Raw genomic sequence first — 18,327 nt, forward strand, 5'->3', positions numbered from 1 at the left:
TCATATTCCAAGGGTCTTTATTATATAATAATAGTGGTGGCAAGAAAGAAATAATGGTAAAACATCAACGCACATATACACATAAAACCTGAAAATGAAAGGCAAAATTAGATAGAATTACATATACATGTAACATCTCGCCATGATGATGTTCATCTGTGTCTTGAAGGGTCCAACTCTCTCTCTGTCCCTCTCTAGTTAGGCCAAGACTCTCTGCTCCACAAACACGACTGCACGTCTGCACCGTGAAGTTTCGTCAGACCATCAAAGCCGCCAGACTGATGTCTCACAGGCCATCAAATCACCTCACCTTGCTTGGACCCACTTTCACTAATCTAGAATCTAACCCTCTCTCAAAGCTTCTAGAAGAACCCGCCTACCGCTCTCACATGATTCCTGTACCGCCCCGTACCAGGCACACAACAGCAGCTGGCCAAGCGTTTGCTGCGTCTCTGGCGCGGAGAGAGCACATTCCACCGATAAGAACCGGTCCGTGCTGGTTCACTGCTAGGGAATAACACCTCAAACATAAAACATTACCCTTCACCTAGAGGAGCTCAGCAAGATGGGGTCGGGAAAGAATATGGCTTTACTTGAGCATAGGCCTCTAGGCCCGAAAAAGAGCAAAAACAGTGTATAAGACAGCATAAGGTTGTCAAAGTCTATCAGTAAGCTCTACAAAAAGGGTGGAATAAGAGTCCAAACTAAATCATATACTGAGATGGTGGTGGGCAGAGGGTCATAACCACGCCAATCAGAACCGATATCTTAGTCACTACAGACTGCTACCACTATTTGAAGGGAAATGAAGGGAAATGCAAATCTGCTTTGCTTAGTTTAGCATTCTTCTCCCAAAATTGGCAACATATTTGCCAGTTAAGGTAATGCGGCTAAATAGGGATTCCGTGGAATATTGTTGTCCAGGTTCTCTGGGATCCAGGTGTTTAAATGCACCAATTTTTTGGTCTTTTATAGGAGGAAGAATGGCAATAAAGTTCCAAATTCCTGCAGGTGTTTTCCCAGTCCTTTCTGACTCTTTGGAAAGCTTCAATCTTATACAAATACAAAAACAAAGACTATCACTAAAGCTAATGATAATCTGGTACCGTAGTACCCAAGCCATCTACCAAGATGTCAAAATCCTCTGGACTTATTTTGTTTGTGTCATGAGGGATACGCTTGGCCATAATATTGATATTTTTATCGGGGAACTTTGCATATAAAAATGGGGCAGAGCCAATGTAGCTGTCTAAAAGAATGTCTAATATGTAGGAGGTGAGATTATTACCTGAGTAAACCATTCTTATGCATTTTGGGTGAGTTTATGGGGGGAATATGTCACTTTTAAATAATTACTGTTGTCCTGATCTGTGCTTGAAGATGCATTTATATTGTTCATTGACCAATTGATTATTTATTTAGAAAGATCATTCCTTAATAAGAATGGGTATTAAGTGTACAGTGATGCCTTGTTTGGTAATCACCAATATGGTGGTCAGTATGGTGTCAAAAAGCATTGCAGTAAGGGAACTTGAGCACCAAATTGTCACCGAGCCTGCTGTGGCCAAAGAGTCTGGTCATTCAGTAGTATCTGAAATGCACATAGAATTTGATCATGTTAGCTACAGGAGTATGGCCATGGCAAAGTTAAGTAATCTGAGGTTAATGACCTGCCACATTGTCTTCCATCACTCTTCCCTGTTGCTGGTCCAGACGGGCACAAGCTTGGTTGCCTTGGTCTTATCAGCTGCATGGATAACCATCTGCCTTGCTTAAGATTTTGTTTGTGTAATTACATGTCACTCCTCCCTTAGTTCAGTGGGAATCAGTCAAAAAAACTTGGATGTAATAGATATTCTAAAGTAGAGATTATTTGTTCAAATATACCTGAAGTTAGTATGCACATTTTTTTTGTCTATTTGCTATATATCTTATAGAGTTCTGGGTTATTCCTAAATATGTATCAATACGTAGTAACATTACTTTCTCAGACACTTGAGTTGAATTGTTCATTGGCTGACCAAGATGTCTTGGTTTGTTTTTGGGAATATGTTTTAAGACCTCTGGGAATATCTGTCACCTTGAAGATGCATCGCAAATCATTTGTCATCTTGTCCATGATGGAGGCTGGTATTCCCACCACCCATCATTTGCTGCTAGCAGAAATATTATGTTGATTCTGCTATCACCTGCTGGGTGTGGTGTTTGTGAGGCAGGGTGGAAGTTTTTGCAGATGCTGGTCCATAGCAGCCTTGAAGAAATACAACCATAAATTTGGTGATTATTTGAATGAGATTGGGATTTTCTGTGTTCTAAACGCTCTGAATGTAGTCTTATTGAGCTGCACACTACTGCCTTCGTCCAAACTGTAATGAATAATTTTTTTCGCAAGGGATGGAGTTGCAGAAAAAAACAGTTTAGTTTAAGAAATGCATATGCATATACCATCCATGAGTTAATGACTTGGCAGAGATGCAAATTTATTGGTGAAGGAATGCATTCAATTGGTACTTGTCAGAGGATTGAGTTTGATTGAATCTATTCTGAAAATGGTTTGTCACAGTGTATAAGAGAGCAAGCACTGTCTTTGCTGATCAGGGGGCGTGACTCAGCCTTAAAATTACTTCCCTGATTCCCTTTGCAATTCTGTGACCAAGATACTTTACTTCTTGTTTACAAAATTGTAATTTCGCAGGTGACCCTTTATGTCCCTCATCTGCCAATCGATTGAAAAGAGTAATGGTGTCAGTTACACAATTTTCTCGTGTCTTTGCTGCCACGAGTAAGTCATCAATATATTGGACCAATGTTGAGTTTCCAGGTAAAATCAGATCTTCCAGGGATTTCTTTAACAACTGATTAAAGATAGATGGACTTTCAGCATACCCCTGTGGGATACGACACCATGCTAAAATGCGATTCTGGAACCTAAATGCAAAAATTTGCTGGCTCTCTGGATGCAGTGGAACTGTAAAGAAGGCATTACACAGGTCAATGACCGTGTACCATTCTGCGTAATGCGGAATCTGATAAAGAATTACCGCAGGGTTTGGAACAACTGGGCAACATGGGACAACAATTTGGTTAATTTTCCTTAAATCCTGAACTATTCTATATGTTCCATTTGGCTTTTTGATACCCATAATTGGTGAATTACATGGGCTACTTTCAATCTCCTTTAGTACACCTTGGCCTATGAATTTTTCAATCACTGGAATGACACCTTCAATTGTCTCAGCTTTCATTTTGTATTGTGGAACATTCGGAAAATCGATTCCTTGTTTTACAGTAATTTTTACTGGATCCACATTTTTCATAAGACCCATATCATTTCCAGTTAGGTCCCAAATTTCTGCTTTGACTGGCTTTTTAAGCTCTTCTGGCAAATCATTTTTGTCAAAGACGGGAAATAATAATTTCCTTTCTGCTTCCACCATCAACATTGTTAATTTGTAAAGACCATCGACTTCTGATGTTTGTAACTCGATGCCATCTGGTGAGCAATATATTTTACAATTCATCTTGCACAATATATCGCGACCCAACAGATTTACTGGACTACTGTCACAAACCAGAAACCTGTGTTTATCTTTGTAATTCCCAATTTCAACTTTTACAGGTTCAGTCAGACTTGTTTTAATTTGCTGATTTGCTACACCTACAACTTGGATGGACACACCAGAGAGAGGAAGGTTTTCTATTTCTGTTGATCTAACAGTAGAACGGGTAGCACCTGTGTCCACAAGAAAAGTGATATCTACATCATTCACTTAACCATTAACAAATGGACCAGACTGATCTACCTCAAGAGTGGGTCCAAGCACACACTCTTCTTCCTCTCTCAGGCACCGTCATGAGTAATCTTCTGATGAATCACTCTCTTCCTTATTTTTCATCCAAAACTGCTGAGAAGCAATTGACATATTCATTTTTGACCCATTATTTACCTGATTTCCTCCACAGAAACCTGTTACTGGTGTAAACCTTTGAGCATTCGCACTGTTTGGAAATGGTGCTTGTGGAATCTGGCTCTGCTGAATTTGGCTCTGTTGAATCTGACTCTGCTGATTCGCTACCTGTCGCTGCTGACTTAACTCGTTTAATTGCTGCTGTAGCTGTTGCTGCTGATTTAACTCACTCTGCATCTGTGAATTTAATTAAGTATTTTAAAAAATTTTGGGCGGGTTTTTACACTCGCGCTTCCAGTGTCCAATTTCGCCGCAATTAAAACATGGGAGTTTCTGTTTTAGCTCTTCAACATTTACATTAAATTTAGGTTTATTATTAAAATTATTCTTAAATTTGCCTGGATTCTGTTGCACATTTTTATTTTCAAAAGCGATTTGCTGTTGTTCAGCTACTTTCACTTGTGCCCCCATTGCTTTTTCTTTAAGATTTTTCTTCCTGGCATCTATCTCATCACTGCAATATTTTGCCTTTCTCAGGATATCATCAACTGAAAGTGATTGCCAGCACACAATTCCATTTAAAAAAAAAAAAAAAATTGTGGATCTTATATAGCGCACGGCTACCCCAACGGGGTGTCCCGGCGCTTGCATTGGGAACCCGTCCTGGCTTTTCCCTGTGAGATGGGCATCCCCAAGGTAAAGGCCAGGCATCCCGCCGCGGGGGCCGTAGTGGAGATTAAGCAAGCTATTGCCCAGAGTTGCAGAGTGTGAACCCGTGGTTCGAGTAGGCACCAAAGTGAGAATTATCGAGTACGTGGACACTTGGGCTCAGATCCTGCCGCGTCGGGAATTGAACCCTGGTCCCGGGTCTGACCTCAGCTTCCGGATATGGCTCGTCTAACCATTGAGCCACACTTCTCCACTGAAGATTTTTAATCATCTCACCAATTTCAGGTCTCAGGCCATAGACAAATCTGTAAATAAAGTGGCTCATGTATTTTTCACTTAATTTTTCATAACCACTGTACTGTTTAAATACCAACAGCAACCTTTCATAGAAAGAATGAACTGATTCTTTTGGCTCTTGATTTGTTCCGTCAATTTGAACCCAATCTACTTCTTTCGGGGGAATTTTCCCTTTCAGCCAATAAATTACTTTATTATACATATCCATAACGTCTTTGGATGGGGCACCTGTAATTGTATCTCAAGCAGGTTCTTCTTTTGGCCATCTCACAGAAATTTTACATTCTGTCCAAAGATCTGATGGGACAACAATGTCAAAGAATCCATCCAGATCAATCCACAGAACTTTAGACACTTTAATAAATCTGTCTACCTGTCGATACCATTCAACTGGCTTTTCTCTCAGCCGAGGAAAATCATTGGTAAACAACAGAATATCCTGTGTGGACCAAGGGACATGCACATAACTTCCACCTGCTATTTCCCTCATTGGAAATTCCGAAACAGTTTCATTTCTGGCTCTTTTATCTTGTTCTTTGTTCTTTGACCATTTCATTCTCCATTTTCCTAATTCACCTAATCTTTTGAGAAAAGCTATCAATTCTTTAATGTGAGTCATTCTTCCGGCAGTATTGAGATTATCAATATCCTTTTCAGAAAAATCCCCTCTATAATGTTTCTGCAAATGTTTCTGTTTGCTCAGATCAATTTCTAATTCAGCAGCCATTTCTTCCAGTTGCTCATACCTGTTTTTCGTTTTCCACTGGATACTCTTACAAATAAAGTTCATCATCTTGATACAATCTTAAACTGTTTGTACCAATTGTGCCAATTATAAATTCCTCCAAATCAGCTTTTAATTTAGCAACATCAAGCTTTTTAAATTCAGGAGCTTCTGAAGACAATGCATTTTGTGTTAAATCTATTCTATTTAAACTTCTTTCTGAAGGACCAGGATCTGATTCTGCAACAGACTGAGTCTGAGTACCTGTTAAACTTTGATTTAAAGTTAAATTTGGCATCATAGATTTTTCTCTGTGAATTTCTGAAAGTTCTGAATAAAATTTTCAGCCACTTTTTGAATTTCTTCATTCATTGGAACTGTTAAAGCAGAATGTCTATTTTCTCCCTGATCAAAAACTGGTACAACAGGACCAATTGTTACTGGTACTGTCACTGCTTCCATGCTTTTCGTTAATTGCTGAATTAAATCTTCCTTTGCTTTAATATAACTTGAAATTTCTGGCATATCAGCAAGAGTTCTTTCCTGATTACTTTGAAAAATATTTCTCTGTTCTAGAAATCTATTTTCTCTGGGTGTACTAGAATTATTTATTGACCCTACTCTTTCAGGTAATTTTAAAAATTTGGGCGAACCTTCATTAGCTTCCCTAGGAGGAGGTGCACTTGGAGAAGTTCCTGTAGAAACTCTCGGGGTAGATTGGGAATCCATTTGATAAGGTGGCGGTTTGCGTTTAGTAGAATAAATGTCTTCTAAAATTGCATCATCTAATTCATCATCAAGTCTACTTTTCTGTTGAACTTCCTTTTGACCTGGATCTTTAGTAATCCTTATTCTCACTGGGTACAGACCATCATACATGTCTGCTTTTCTCCAGCGTCTCACCTTGTCCTCATGTGTTTCTCTGTTAAGAATCTGTTTTGAATTTCTAGGTGCTGAACATTTGCTTTCACGTTCAAGTTCCATCATCTCAACCTCCCATTCAACTAAAGCCTCAAATTGTGTAGGTCTAGGCTTTGGCACTAGATCCATCATCCTTTCTCTCAGATTCTTTAAAACTTTCATATTAAATGACCCATCTTCAGGCCATGCTAATACACCATCCTTTTGTGTATAATGCATCCAATTTTCAAACCAAATTACAGTATGTTAACCATATTCGCCTTCCATATAGGCTGCGGGTGTTTTGTACTTATGAAGTAATTTACCACCACACGTTTCAATTTTCTTGTCAGGTTTAAATAAATTTTTCATTTTCTGAAACCATGAAGGCTTCTTTTTCTCATTATCATACCAATAACTCATGTTTTAAATCAAAATCGCTTATTCCGAAACGTTAGCCAATCACAGCGCGGACCAAAATGACGTACACTGCCGCTTCACTGTGTTACTCCGTAAACTCACCCCTCCTTCACAAAAAATGTTCACAGCGCCATTTTAAACAATACTTTTCCAATGTATTTTCAATTAATAACTACAAATAAACAAACCACTTGTCTGTTTCGCTAAATAAAGTGATAGTTTTGCAAACATTCAGAATCCTTTTTGCATAAAATAGACAACGCTAATTTTTATACGATCATTCACACATCCAAACGGAAAACCCTGATCATACACACACGAAATCTTGGCAGGACTTGAACCAACCACAGAAAACGTCAAACGTTAATAAGAATAGACGACGCTATCTTACCCTTCATTCAAGCTTGGATAAATCCTATTACTCTTTTCACAAAAAGTTTTAAAATGGGCTCACCAGGTCCCTATGCTTAGTGCTACAATTTCATAGGCAATCCTCACTATTACATTCAACCAATCACATCTAAGGTCCCTAAACTTGTGCTGTACGTCCACAACACTTTGCGATATATTCTATACCACAATTTTGAAACCGAACAAATGCACTGTGTAACTCTTCTAGTCACACTACTCTTTGCCGGCAAACAACCAGGAATTTTTCACACTGCAGGAAAAAAATCCTTTAGACTACACACAACATGAACAAACCTAACCATCTGTTTTAGACATGTATCCTATGTAATTAACATGTAACATGTCAGTTACCATAGCGACCGAACTCTGCTACCAGAGATTTGATCCAGCGTCACTATAGAAATTCTGTCTCTATAAGTAACAATCTCTACCTAATACTCACCATACTAATCAAAACCAAGGTCCATACAACTGAGACAGAAAAGTGAGCCGCTGGATCATATGGCCTAATTAAACACACTATCTAAATAACTATATACATTATATACAACTGCAGTATAACATTTTATTCATAGATTCTAATAAACATTTAATTTGACCATTTGGGTCAATGAATCAGCTAATGGTAACGACTAAAATAATCAAGACTAGCTTGACGTTTTAAGCCTTTTATTTTTTAAAGTTTCAAAGTTTAGTTTCAAAATCTTTATTTGCTCATGCATTTAGAGCAGTGGTCTTCAAACTTTTTGATGCCGGGACCCCCCCACCCCCCCACACACACAAAATATTTTAGGCATAAGGACCCCCTCTTGACAAGAATTTGTAGAACCTAGTATTCATTATCATTGACAACTAATAAATGTTCTACAGAGAAACAGTAAATCTGTGGTTGCACCGCATTAGTACCAGTTTAACACCCAAATATAGCAAAAAGCAACAAAAAGGTAACCGGTACAGTTTTACAGAGGGCCTTCTACAGAGCGGCAACACCTGTTGCTGCTTTTTAGTACAACATCCCTTTTTAGCCCATGAACTGTGTTCCATGCACTGAGTCACATCTGCAGTGCTATGCCTTCGCCTTGTTATGCTTAAAGGTGTATTTGGTGGTGGGGGCCGTGGATGGATGGCTGCCCCACCCCTCCTGCAATACACACTCATTGGAAAACGCACATCTCCTCGTGAGAATCAAACTGGATTGCCCTGATAGACCCCCTCCCCCTCAAAAAAGCATTTGTGATGCTGCACCTTCAATTTGGGAGGAAATAGGTAGTTTTAAATGGCGTATTTGTGTGTATTTGTATCTATATATGCACACATTTTGGGCACGTGGTGCTGTAAGTAAGAACATCCCTTGTTTGCTTAATTTGTAGCAATGCTTTACATAGTCAGTTTTGACACCCTCCCCATTTTACTCATTCATTAACATTTGTGCTTCTTCCCACTCACTCCCCACCATAAAACCACTGACAATCTTTGCCGAGCATAACCAGGGATTCTGCTTCCTGGGGTGCTCCTATCCCGATCTCCAAGCTAGGTCATATACCGGAGTTTTACAATGTGTGTTTTCTTTCTTTTCTGTTAATTTGCTCATTACTTCACCCCGTCATTGTTGCTCCTCCGAGGACATGGGTGAAGAGCCGCCCTGTACCCCTCTAGTTTTCTGACTTTAGATACAGTTCTCATGACCACAACCCCCACAGAGATATACACAGAATCCTAGCTAGAAGGACATATTTTTTAACTCGGGCAGTGTTCAGCGCTTGTTTGATATGGTGCATACCATCCACCCCGAGATAGTGGATAGCAGTAACGTCATTTCTTATCTAAACGGACCCCCCAACCCCTTCTTTTGTGTGCTGGCATGTGTGGAGGGCATTTAAAAATGCAATTGTTTCAGAAGCCCCGACCCCCATCGCCCCCCGGCCCCCCCACAGGATAAGCCCTTCACAAGTTGCATTACTTTTCCCTTTTAACAATAACCCATAAAATGATTTCAAACGGTAAAGCAAGAGAGGGCACAAGCTGTTCCTAACGGAGGCAATGGGCCGTTTTTGCCCCTTTATAAAGAATGCTGTCCGAGTTGTTTCTATTTTATATGCCCGAAGATGCCCTCGCCCCACTGCTGCCCTTCCCAGGATACTCACACCAGGGTTGTGACAAAATCTTTTTTTTTTCTCTTAAAGATACGATGCTTAATAACTGCACTCTCCGAGAAATCAAATCCAGGCAGGCAGCTGAACACAACTTTCTGACAGTGTGCTACTGGCCTGAAAGAAATGCAAATGTTCACAACGAGTTAATCTGCAAATCCTTTACATTTGTAGATTAACTCCTTGCACACATTTGCATTTCTTTCACAGGCCAGCAACACACTATTAGAAAGATGTCTTTAGATGACTAAGATTCCCCAGCACAGGAGAGTCCCGGAAATAACCGTCTGGCAAGTTTTCCGGTGGAAGAGTGTTCCACATCTTGGAAGCCTGAAATGAGAATTGTCGACCTCCAGAACGTGATTTTTTAATCATGGGTATTTTGGTCAGGTGGGCATTAGCAGAACCCTACGCTCTACTAATGCCCACCTGACCAAAATACCCATGATTAAAAAATCACGTTCTGGAGGTCGACAATTCTCATTTCAGGCTTCCAAGATGTGGAACACTCTTCCACCGGACCTCCGGTCCCAACCTAATCTCCTAGCATTCCGCAAATCCCTGAAGACATGGCTGTTCCCTTGATCTCTTCCTTCCCCTCCGGTCCCCTCCTCTGGAGATCACAGTGCATTTCTGTTAGCGCTGGGACGCTCTCGGGCAGCCATGCGCTCTATAAATCTCCTAAATAAATAAATAAAATTTTCTTTTATAAAATGAAGAGCGCGACCCCCTTCCCATGCCTCCACGGCCCCCCTGGGGGTCTCGCCCCACAGATTGAAGACCACTGATTTAGAGTTCTTACGTGTCGAAGGTAAATCGGACAGCACTTCGCCCTCAGGAACAGTCAGCCCCGCTCCCCTCAATGGGCTGAGTTTTTATACACTTTCTAATTCACTAATCTAGCTAAACTATATATTTTAATAATTTCTAGCAATCTGATTGGTTGCTGTCTGTCAGACCACCATGAGGCCACCGCTTCCAAATATTGAAAACGACCCACGTCATTGTCCATTGACATGAAGCGACACCGGCTTCCGAAAGATTGTTACAGTGTCCAAAATGTTTTCACTGCTTCCTCCATAGCTCTGCCAAACCATCCCTTGTCACTTCCTTGGCCTTGATTAAAGTCATTCAGAGCACAGTTCGCACAGAATTGCCTTTGTTTTAGACTTCAATTTATTTCAGAGAATAATTTTCATGGAAAAGCTTCAACATGGCTGTGCTTGGCTCAGCTCTCAGTCAGGCTAACCATCATTTTCAAAACTAGGCCTCAAGCCTTTCTCTCGGGCTAGTATTTAAACAAACACAAAAGAATAATTTATACAAGAAAAGAAAATCATTCTTTTACCTAACTTACATAACTAACATTATCCCATTAGTAAAAATCACCTAGCAGAAGCACACAAAAAGCAGCACATTAATACTTTACCATTCTTCATAATGAGCAGCAGGTTTCTTTATAAATCTGAAACGATAAAAAGAAATACAAGCACAACATAGACAACAATGTAACATAGACAATAGCACATATATAAATTAAGCACATGCCATCAATAAATCAGCCTCATTAATGTTGACAAAGACAATAGGACGAACAAAACAATATTAGTTATGTATTATAAAACGTACTTGCAAATGCAACAAGAGCACATTTATCAATAAACCCACGTGTAATGCAATGATGAACTTTTAATCTAGATTAATTTAGTATAACAAACATGCAATAACACATTAATATATTAGTTCATGTTACAAGGAATTAACTTTGCGAGCCAGAATAAAATTAATTCTGAAACTCGCTCCATCACTTGTCTTCAAAGAGTGTAATTGTCAACATCAAGCAGGTTCTGGGCTAGGTTGCTTGCACACATGCAAACAAAAATTGTCAGGCATTTCCACAGGATGAGCTAAACCTATAAGGTTCTAAGAAGAAAAATGGTTGAGTTTCAGGAATTCCTGTGAAGTCTACAATAGATTGTTTGTATATATGTATAGTAAGAGAATCACAGAATGTATCTGAAACATGGTTACTTGTACTAGAGTGTGTGCCCCTGCAAATCAATGAAGTCATGGGAACTATTAAGACCGCTAAGCAAGCAACCGATGGCCAGGGAAGGATGAGAGGATGTGACGTGTTGGTGTTAATATCAAGGACAGGGACCTGCTGCTTGAGCTAGAGGAACTCATTTGGTAAAAAGCAGGAGCATTGGGTGACACACTGCTAGTGGAAGCCAGCTCAGGGTTACATGCATTTTGAGATTTAGACAGCTGTTGATGAAGCAATGTAGAACAAGTATTAAATGTCGTTAATAAGTGACCCTCTGCTTTTTGTGTACTTCGAAATTCTCTCTGTACTTCCATCTTCTTGTCTTTTGTCATGAAAGTAGACGTTACAGTGGGTTTACTGTGTTTCCCTTTATTGGATCTTGGAACCTTCGTTCTTCTGTTCTATGAGAGTATAACACGTGTAGAAAGCTTCAATACCTTTGCCTGGCCAATGTTCTGTGGAGCGGAGACTTCTTGTGGCTGTTTATCAGCACGCTGTCTTATATATTGGTGTCTCTGGAGACTTGCTACATTACATGAAGCTCCACTTTCCCTTCCTTTCACCTCATTACCATTGTATTTCAATTTATGACTGGTACGTTCTCTCATATTAGTGTCATTTGGCATTTTACGTAAAGGACTTGTAATAGACCTTTTTTATTTGAGTTTTTAAACTATAACCGTGGTCTCCATGGTGAAAAGGAAGTGATCGGAAGGATTTTTATACACCATTTTTTAATTAGTTACCTTGTTAATATTTAGTTTTTTAAAGAAATTGGTTATTAATCACCTTGTTAATGTTCATCTAAAAAAATTATGCCTCAGTCTAGATTTGAGAGCCTCGAAGGTCTGTCATTCATGAGTGCGCCAGTGCAGTAGGCTCCAGCATGGTTGTAGGTGATAAGGACTATTTCAAGCGTGGTTTACTACTGCACGCTTTAAGTGTGTACAGTAAGTATGGGGTCGTCAGAGGCTGCTTACAGCCTGTCCATCATCCTCAGTGCTTTATCGTAGCCTGCTGAAGCCTAACAAGATTGTGGGATTGGAAACCGCGTCACGGGAGCGCTTTGGCAGTGATCCAGAAAGCTTTCTGCACTCCTCCCCCACACCCTTTTTCTTGTCATTTGAAGTATCCAATGGTAGCTTTCTGATGGGCAAGTAGCTCGCATAAATGCATCTGGCAGACGTCAGCCTAGCACTACCCACATCTGAGTCAGTGATTGGGAGCAGGCGATTTGAATGACTCTGTAAGGCTGCGTCTCTCTCACATTAAGTGACCTTAATGGAAGCAGCACAGTTACTACACTTCACGGAGGAAACAAAGAAACGAGTGAATGAGGTTGGCTAATGCAGCGAAATACTAGGACGGTGACGAAGATGGCAAGCACGCTGAACTTCACAAGTGATGCCCAGGGATGCTGAGCTGGTTTCCAAAGCTGCCTTATTTGTCGGAGCACGTTTCCTTTGTACTCCCATTCCCAGGCTGTTTTCATGCCTTTGTCTTTGTGCCCTGTCATGTGCAGGGGGAAGGTGCGTACTCGTTAATAATTCATAGACCTCTGTAAGCAGCACAAAACGGCCAGAGCTGGATTGTGTATCTTGGACGGGCACTTTTCTTTTTCTCGTCAAATAAGCCCTTCCTGGCAGCTATGTAATACAAGTTGTCATTCTTTATTCTTCAAAAATGGGTAGATTATATTTCTGTTTTTCTGTTTAATGTTAGACAAAGGCTTATCTGTAACTTGATATTCCAATGCAACCATTTCCGAGCAAATCACACAGTCTTATTGAATTCTGTTTCTGAAGAATTAAATATTTACGTGGTTGGTTTTTGATGATTTGACTTTTATTTTATTTGTAGCAAATTGTAATCTAACAGCGCTCATACTGACTGTTTTGGTGTTTTCTGTGACATGAGATAGGAACATACAACGATTCTGAGGTAATCTGATTTTGTGGTTCGTTCTTATTTGACCCTATATTTGGGTAATTTCACAGTTACTTTACTTCAGTGAACACTTAATATCCTTGCTTAATTTGTGTGGTGGTCCCTTCATCGGACTTTGATTCAGCCCAAGAAAGTGAAAAACACAAGGAAGAGAGACTAGAAAAAAGTGACACAGGCCGAAAAAAGGGATGAAAACAAACCTGCACGAGCGAGATAGAGGGATGGAATGTCTGGTGTGTTAAAGAGGACTAAGGTGGAATGGAAACTGCTGGCTTGGTATTCCAAATCACGACCATCCATAGCACATGCCGTGGGCTTCTGGTCAAAACTTTGTGCCCTGGAAGTTTTTCTTTTGCAAATATAGCACTATGGATTTTTTTATGTTGTTGGTTTGGTTATCTTATAAATGGCATTGAATCATTGTACACTTTGCTAATACTTTTTTTTTTAGCTATTATTCGTTAGTAGCTTATTTTCCAAATCGTTTCCCAAAAATGCCACCAATTTTATTTTTGGCTAAAAATTGTATTGGTAAGTTCTGTATATTTTCATCCCTAAGAAGCTATTTCATCCTATTAAAATTTGTCTACTGATTCAAACAACAGAAATAACTTGCACAACTGTCTGGTCAAAGATCTTTTAGTGTATTTTCCGAGCTATGAGTTGCTAAGCCACTGTGGTCCCTGCTGCTACCTGCTTTGCTGTGATAGCATTACACATGCCATTATTCATACCTTCTCATTGGATATTTACAAGCACACAATCTAGTTTAAGATAAACGTGTTGCATTACTTAATGTTTACCTTGATAAGCCATAGGGACAATCAAATTAAGGTTTGCTAGGAACCTGCGTGAGTGTGAAAACAATGTCATGGTTGGTTCTTTGTGAAAATGAAGATCTCTAGACTTTTAGGGTGTCCACTATAGTGTCAACTATAGTGTTAAGTTAATTGCATCCTCTTACAGAAGTGTAGACCCTTTGGGTAACTGATACACTCAGTTTTTAGCACCCATTCAAGATATCTTTATTGTCTGGTTAGCTTTGCTGTACTGTACTTGTTAAAGGGGAGGAGCTCTGCACCATTATTCCCTTGGTAACACAACTTTAAAGTGTCTATTACAGACGTGTATGGATCAAGCGTACTTAAAGCTGCAAAAATGTGTTGTCTGTTAGGGATAATTCGGCATGAATTCAGCTTGTTAGGAAACCTGGAATTATTCTGTTGGTGGTATAGGCATGTCAGGATGCTATACTTTGGTGCATGGAGTATTGCACCCCAGCCTGCCTAGATATTATTTTGGGATGAATGGCTGCCACAGCTATGGGTGTTGTGCTTCCACACTAATCCACGTGCAGTGCTCATGGTTGACAAATTTTCAGTGTGATGCTTAATGGAGGCAAAGGCCTATACCCATGTGGCCATATGTTGCGTGGTTTTTGCAGTTACATTCTGAAAATGCATAATTTTTAATTATGTAAATACGCTATACCTAGACAAGTGGGCATTGTATCCACAACAACCCCTCCCTCCACGTTTTCTCTCCTGGGAGCACCTGAAACCAATTACTTTTTGCAATAAACGCTAAGCAAACAAAAAAAAGAGAAACCTAAACCTGCCTAGAGAATAGCATTGCGAACTTACGTTGTCATTTTATTTGGCAGAAATCGCTGGAAAGTACACCTAAATGCTTTTATTTTTCGTTATGTCTTAGAGTAAAGTTTGAGTCTGCATTTGTTTTGTAGTTTCCATCAACCCATGTCTGTTTCTTGTTAAGTTGGGTGATTTGAAGCAGTGATGTGTACGTAGTTCTAGTTTCTAATGACTACAACAGTGTATGTTGTCTTCGTGTTTTTGTGTATCCCACCTTTTCAAACATGGTAACCGTGTTTAAAATTTAAAGCACAATGACCGGGTGGTCAGAAATGAGGGCCCTCCTTTTGAGAATCATTTCCCAAGACTCCCTCAAAGTGTTTATTACTCTAGTTTAACAATGCTGGTAGTATCCCTAAGCTCGTTATATGTATTTGTAAGGCCGAGAACAGTGGCTCGTAACATTTTGACCTCTATGGACCCCCAACCACACTTACTAATTATTATCCGTAAACCCGCACTGAATCCTTGTTGGAATCAGGGGATCCACCTTAGAGACAGAGAGTACTGATTATTGTTTTTCTATTAACGTTGCTAGTGTGCCTATTTATCTGCAAATCATTGCTCATGTGTGGTGTTTAGGTACAAAAACACCACCACATGATCTGGCTTCGGGAGGTCTCTCTGATGGTCCTAAAAGACTGATGCGATCTTTTTCTTTCCCTCTGCTCAATCGTGTGTCGATGCTGCCATGCATTGTCAGATACTTCACAACACCCCACATGGGATGGCATTTTCCAGAAACTTGGTCATTCAGACCTTACAGAACACATGAATTTGGTGATGTGATGAGTTGCCATGTTGCCTTGTGCAGAGAGCATGGAGATTTAATGACTTATTGAAACATTCCTGTTTTTTGGGAACATATTAAAATAAGACGATGCAGTAGCCAGTTGGGTACCCCCCCCCCCCCCACCTTTATGAATGAATGGAAAACCATTGCTGCCACTACACACCCTGAGCTACCGCATATCGTATGCATTCAGTTCAGCATGGAAAATAGTCTAGCACTTGTTCTTCAGGTTTGACCAGTATTACATAATTTTGGCAAATTTTAAATCAATTTCACAGATGGACCAAACAAAGTATTTTAAACTCCTATAGTTGGTAGAAATGGCTACATTATTCTTCGATTACATAGTTAAATGTAATGCTAAATGGGCATTACCCCGAAAACTATATGTGTACCATGCTTGGCACACCCATAGTTGCCCTGTAGACATAGAGAGTGTGTTAGACCTGGCTTTTCCAGCGGGATTATTGATTTAGGACTCTGGGAACTTTGCCACTTCTGATCAGTGCTAAAGTGCATATGCTTTCCCTGTAAATTGTATTTACGGATTGGGGATTGGCATATTTGATTTACTAGTAAGTCCCTAGTACAGTGCACTGTGTGTGCCCAGGGCCTGTAAATCAAATGCTGTTAGTGGACCTGCTGCACTGATTGTGCCACTCACACAAGCTTCCTTTCAAATGTAGCTCAGACTTGCCACTGCATTGTCTGTGCGCAGTTTGGTACTGCCATGTCGAACTGGAACGTGCACAGACTTGCCGGGCCCTAACCTTCCCTTTCCTTACATGTGAGTCACCCCTAAGGTAGGCCCAAGGTACCCCTGTGGGCTGTGTGCAGTGTATGTGAAAGGTAGGACATGCCCTGATGTGTGTGACCTGTGCTGATAGTGAAAATACTGCCAATTTCGTTTTTTACTATTGAAAGGCGATCTATCCCATAGGATAAAATGGGAGTTTATTTATAACCTCTTATAAATAGAACTTCCCATTGGGACAAGATGGAGTTTAATATGCCTGACCTAAGACTAAAAAATGCATCTTTTTAGTAAAGATGATTTTTAGGTCTCGCAGACCTGCGTCGCAGCGCTCATGCGCTGCTCGCTCTGCGACTTTTCTTGTAATCAATTTAATTTCTTAAGTGAAGTGTAGGCTCCGCGCCTTGTTTTCATTAGCTTGCCTCATTGTTTATGCAAAACGCTGTCTTTCCATTGTAATTGAGGCTATTTAGTCCCTCCTTGTTACCGCCCTGGCTCCTTTTGGCCACGCCCACCCAGACTGGATCTTTTGCTTGTGGCGTAATACTGTCTTCTTTAATTAGCCGGTAGGCACTATGTTTTTTCATTCGCCTCTTACAAGGGCGGCCGTGTGTTCATTTTTTACATCGCGCTTTCACTTAAAGTGAAAGTGCGATGCAAATATAAACAAGCGGCTGCCTTTGTGCAGTGGCAAGAGCTTGTCTTTGATTCGCAAATGTCGGTCTCTTGTGTCTCTATGGCATATTTTGTATATTTTGAGCACCGCCGATTTTCAAATTCCCACACGTTCACCTCGGGTTGGATTTCTTGGAGTACCTCATCTTCTCTCAGTGCATTTTTGACCCTTTTAAATCACGTTTCATTTTCCTTTGCTCGCGTTTCACTTCACAGACCGGTGGTGACCCCACACTCGTTGTATTATCGCTATGTTCACCTTAACCTTGGTATTACTTTCCATTTTAGCACTAACTCCCCATGAGTATATGTTGTGTATTTAGGACTCCTGTACTAGCGCCCTACATATGTTTCCTTTTACTTTCTAGATTCCCCCTGAAGAAGTGCACGTTTGCACGAAATGCATCGGGGATTATTTTGAATGTATAATTCTACAAGAATGCTGATACTTTAATTTATTGATCATATGACCAGAATATGACGATGGAAACATTGAACTATGAATTACAAATTAACATCATGAATAAAATTTGCTGAAACAATTCGAAAAAAAGTTTTTTGTTTCAACATTGAATCCAGAACTTTATTGACCACATTTACGCATTAAGGTGCCTACCAGAGTGCCCAGGATTTGTCCTTACCCCCTGTAAGGCTCATACTGCTTTCATATTAAACGCACCTTTTGGACCTGGAAGGTGACTTCCTGCGCACCTATCTAACAGAATACCTACCTCACCCAGTTTAATCCCATTCACCTTGGAGTGCAGCGGTTTCTACATATTGTATATTAGGGGTGCGCAATGTTATGTAAGTAAAAGGCTGTGGCGTGACACTAGGTGTTACTGAGCTTCTCAGGGTCGTGTTTCCGTCAATGCGGTGCCGACTGAGGCACCACATAGCAGGTTGAGCTGTAAGGATGTTCCCCAGATATGCCAAATGGCTCTAAAATATGCACCCCTTGCCCCCTCTCCCGACTACTG

General features: G+C 40.2%; 1 protein-coding gene across 6 annotated transcripts in view; it reads left to right on the forward strand.

The window, feature by feature from the left end:
• BTBD10 (BTB domain containing 10) overlaps positions 1-18,327 on the forward strand; it is a 179,862-nt gene that overhangs the window by 51,771 nt on the left and 109,764 nt on the right. The window contains exon 1 of one of the 6 annotated variants that reach the window (XM_086955919.1): positions 12,723-13,055. The exons of 4 other annotated variants lie outside the window; for them this stretch is intronic. In XM_086955919.1, coding sequence (XP_086812045.1) covers positions 12,931-13,055 — 125 coding nt within the window. In that variant the 5' untranslated portion in view covers positions 12,723-12,930. Of the gene's footprint in view, positions 1-12,722; positions 13,056-18,327 lie in introns of those variants that run through there. One more of the 6 variants, XM_086955918.1, reaches the window with a different exon arrangement.

Source organism: Lissotriton vulgaris, chromosome 2_1 (assembly GCF_964263255.1).
Source record: "Lissotriton vulgaris chromosome 2_1, aLisVul1.2, whole genome shotgun sequence".
NCBI lineage: Eukaryota > Metazoa > Chordata > Amphibia > Caudata > Salamandridae > Lissotriton > Lissotriton vulgaris.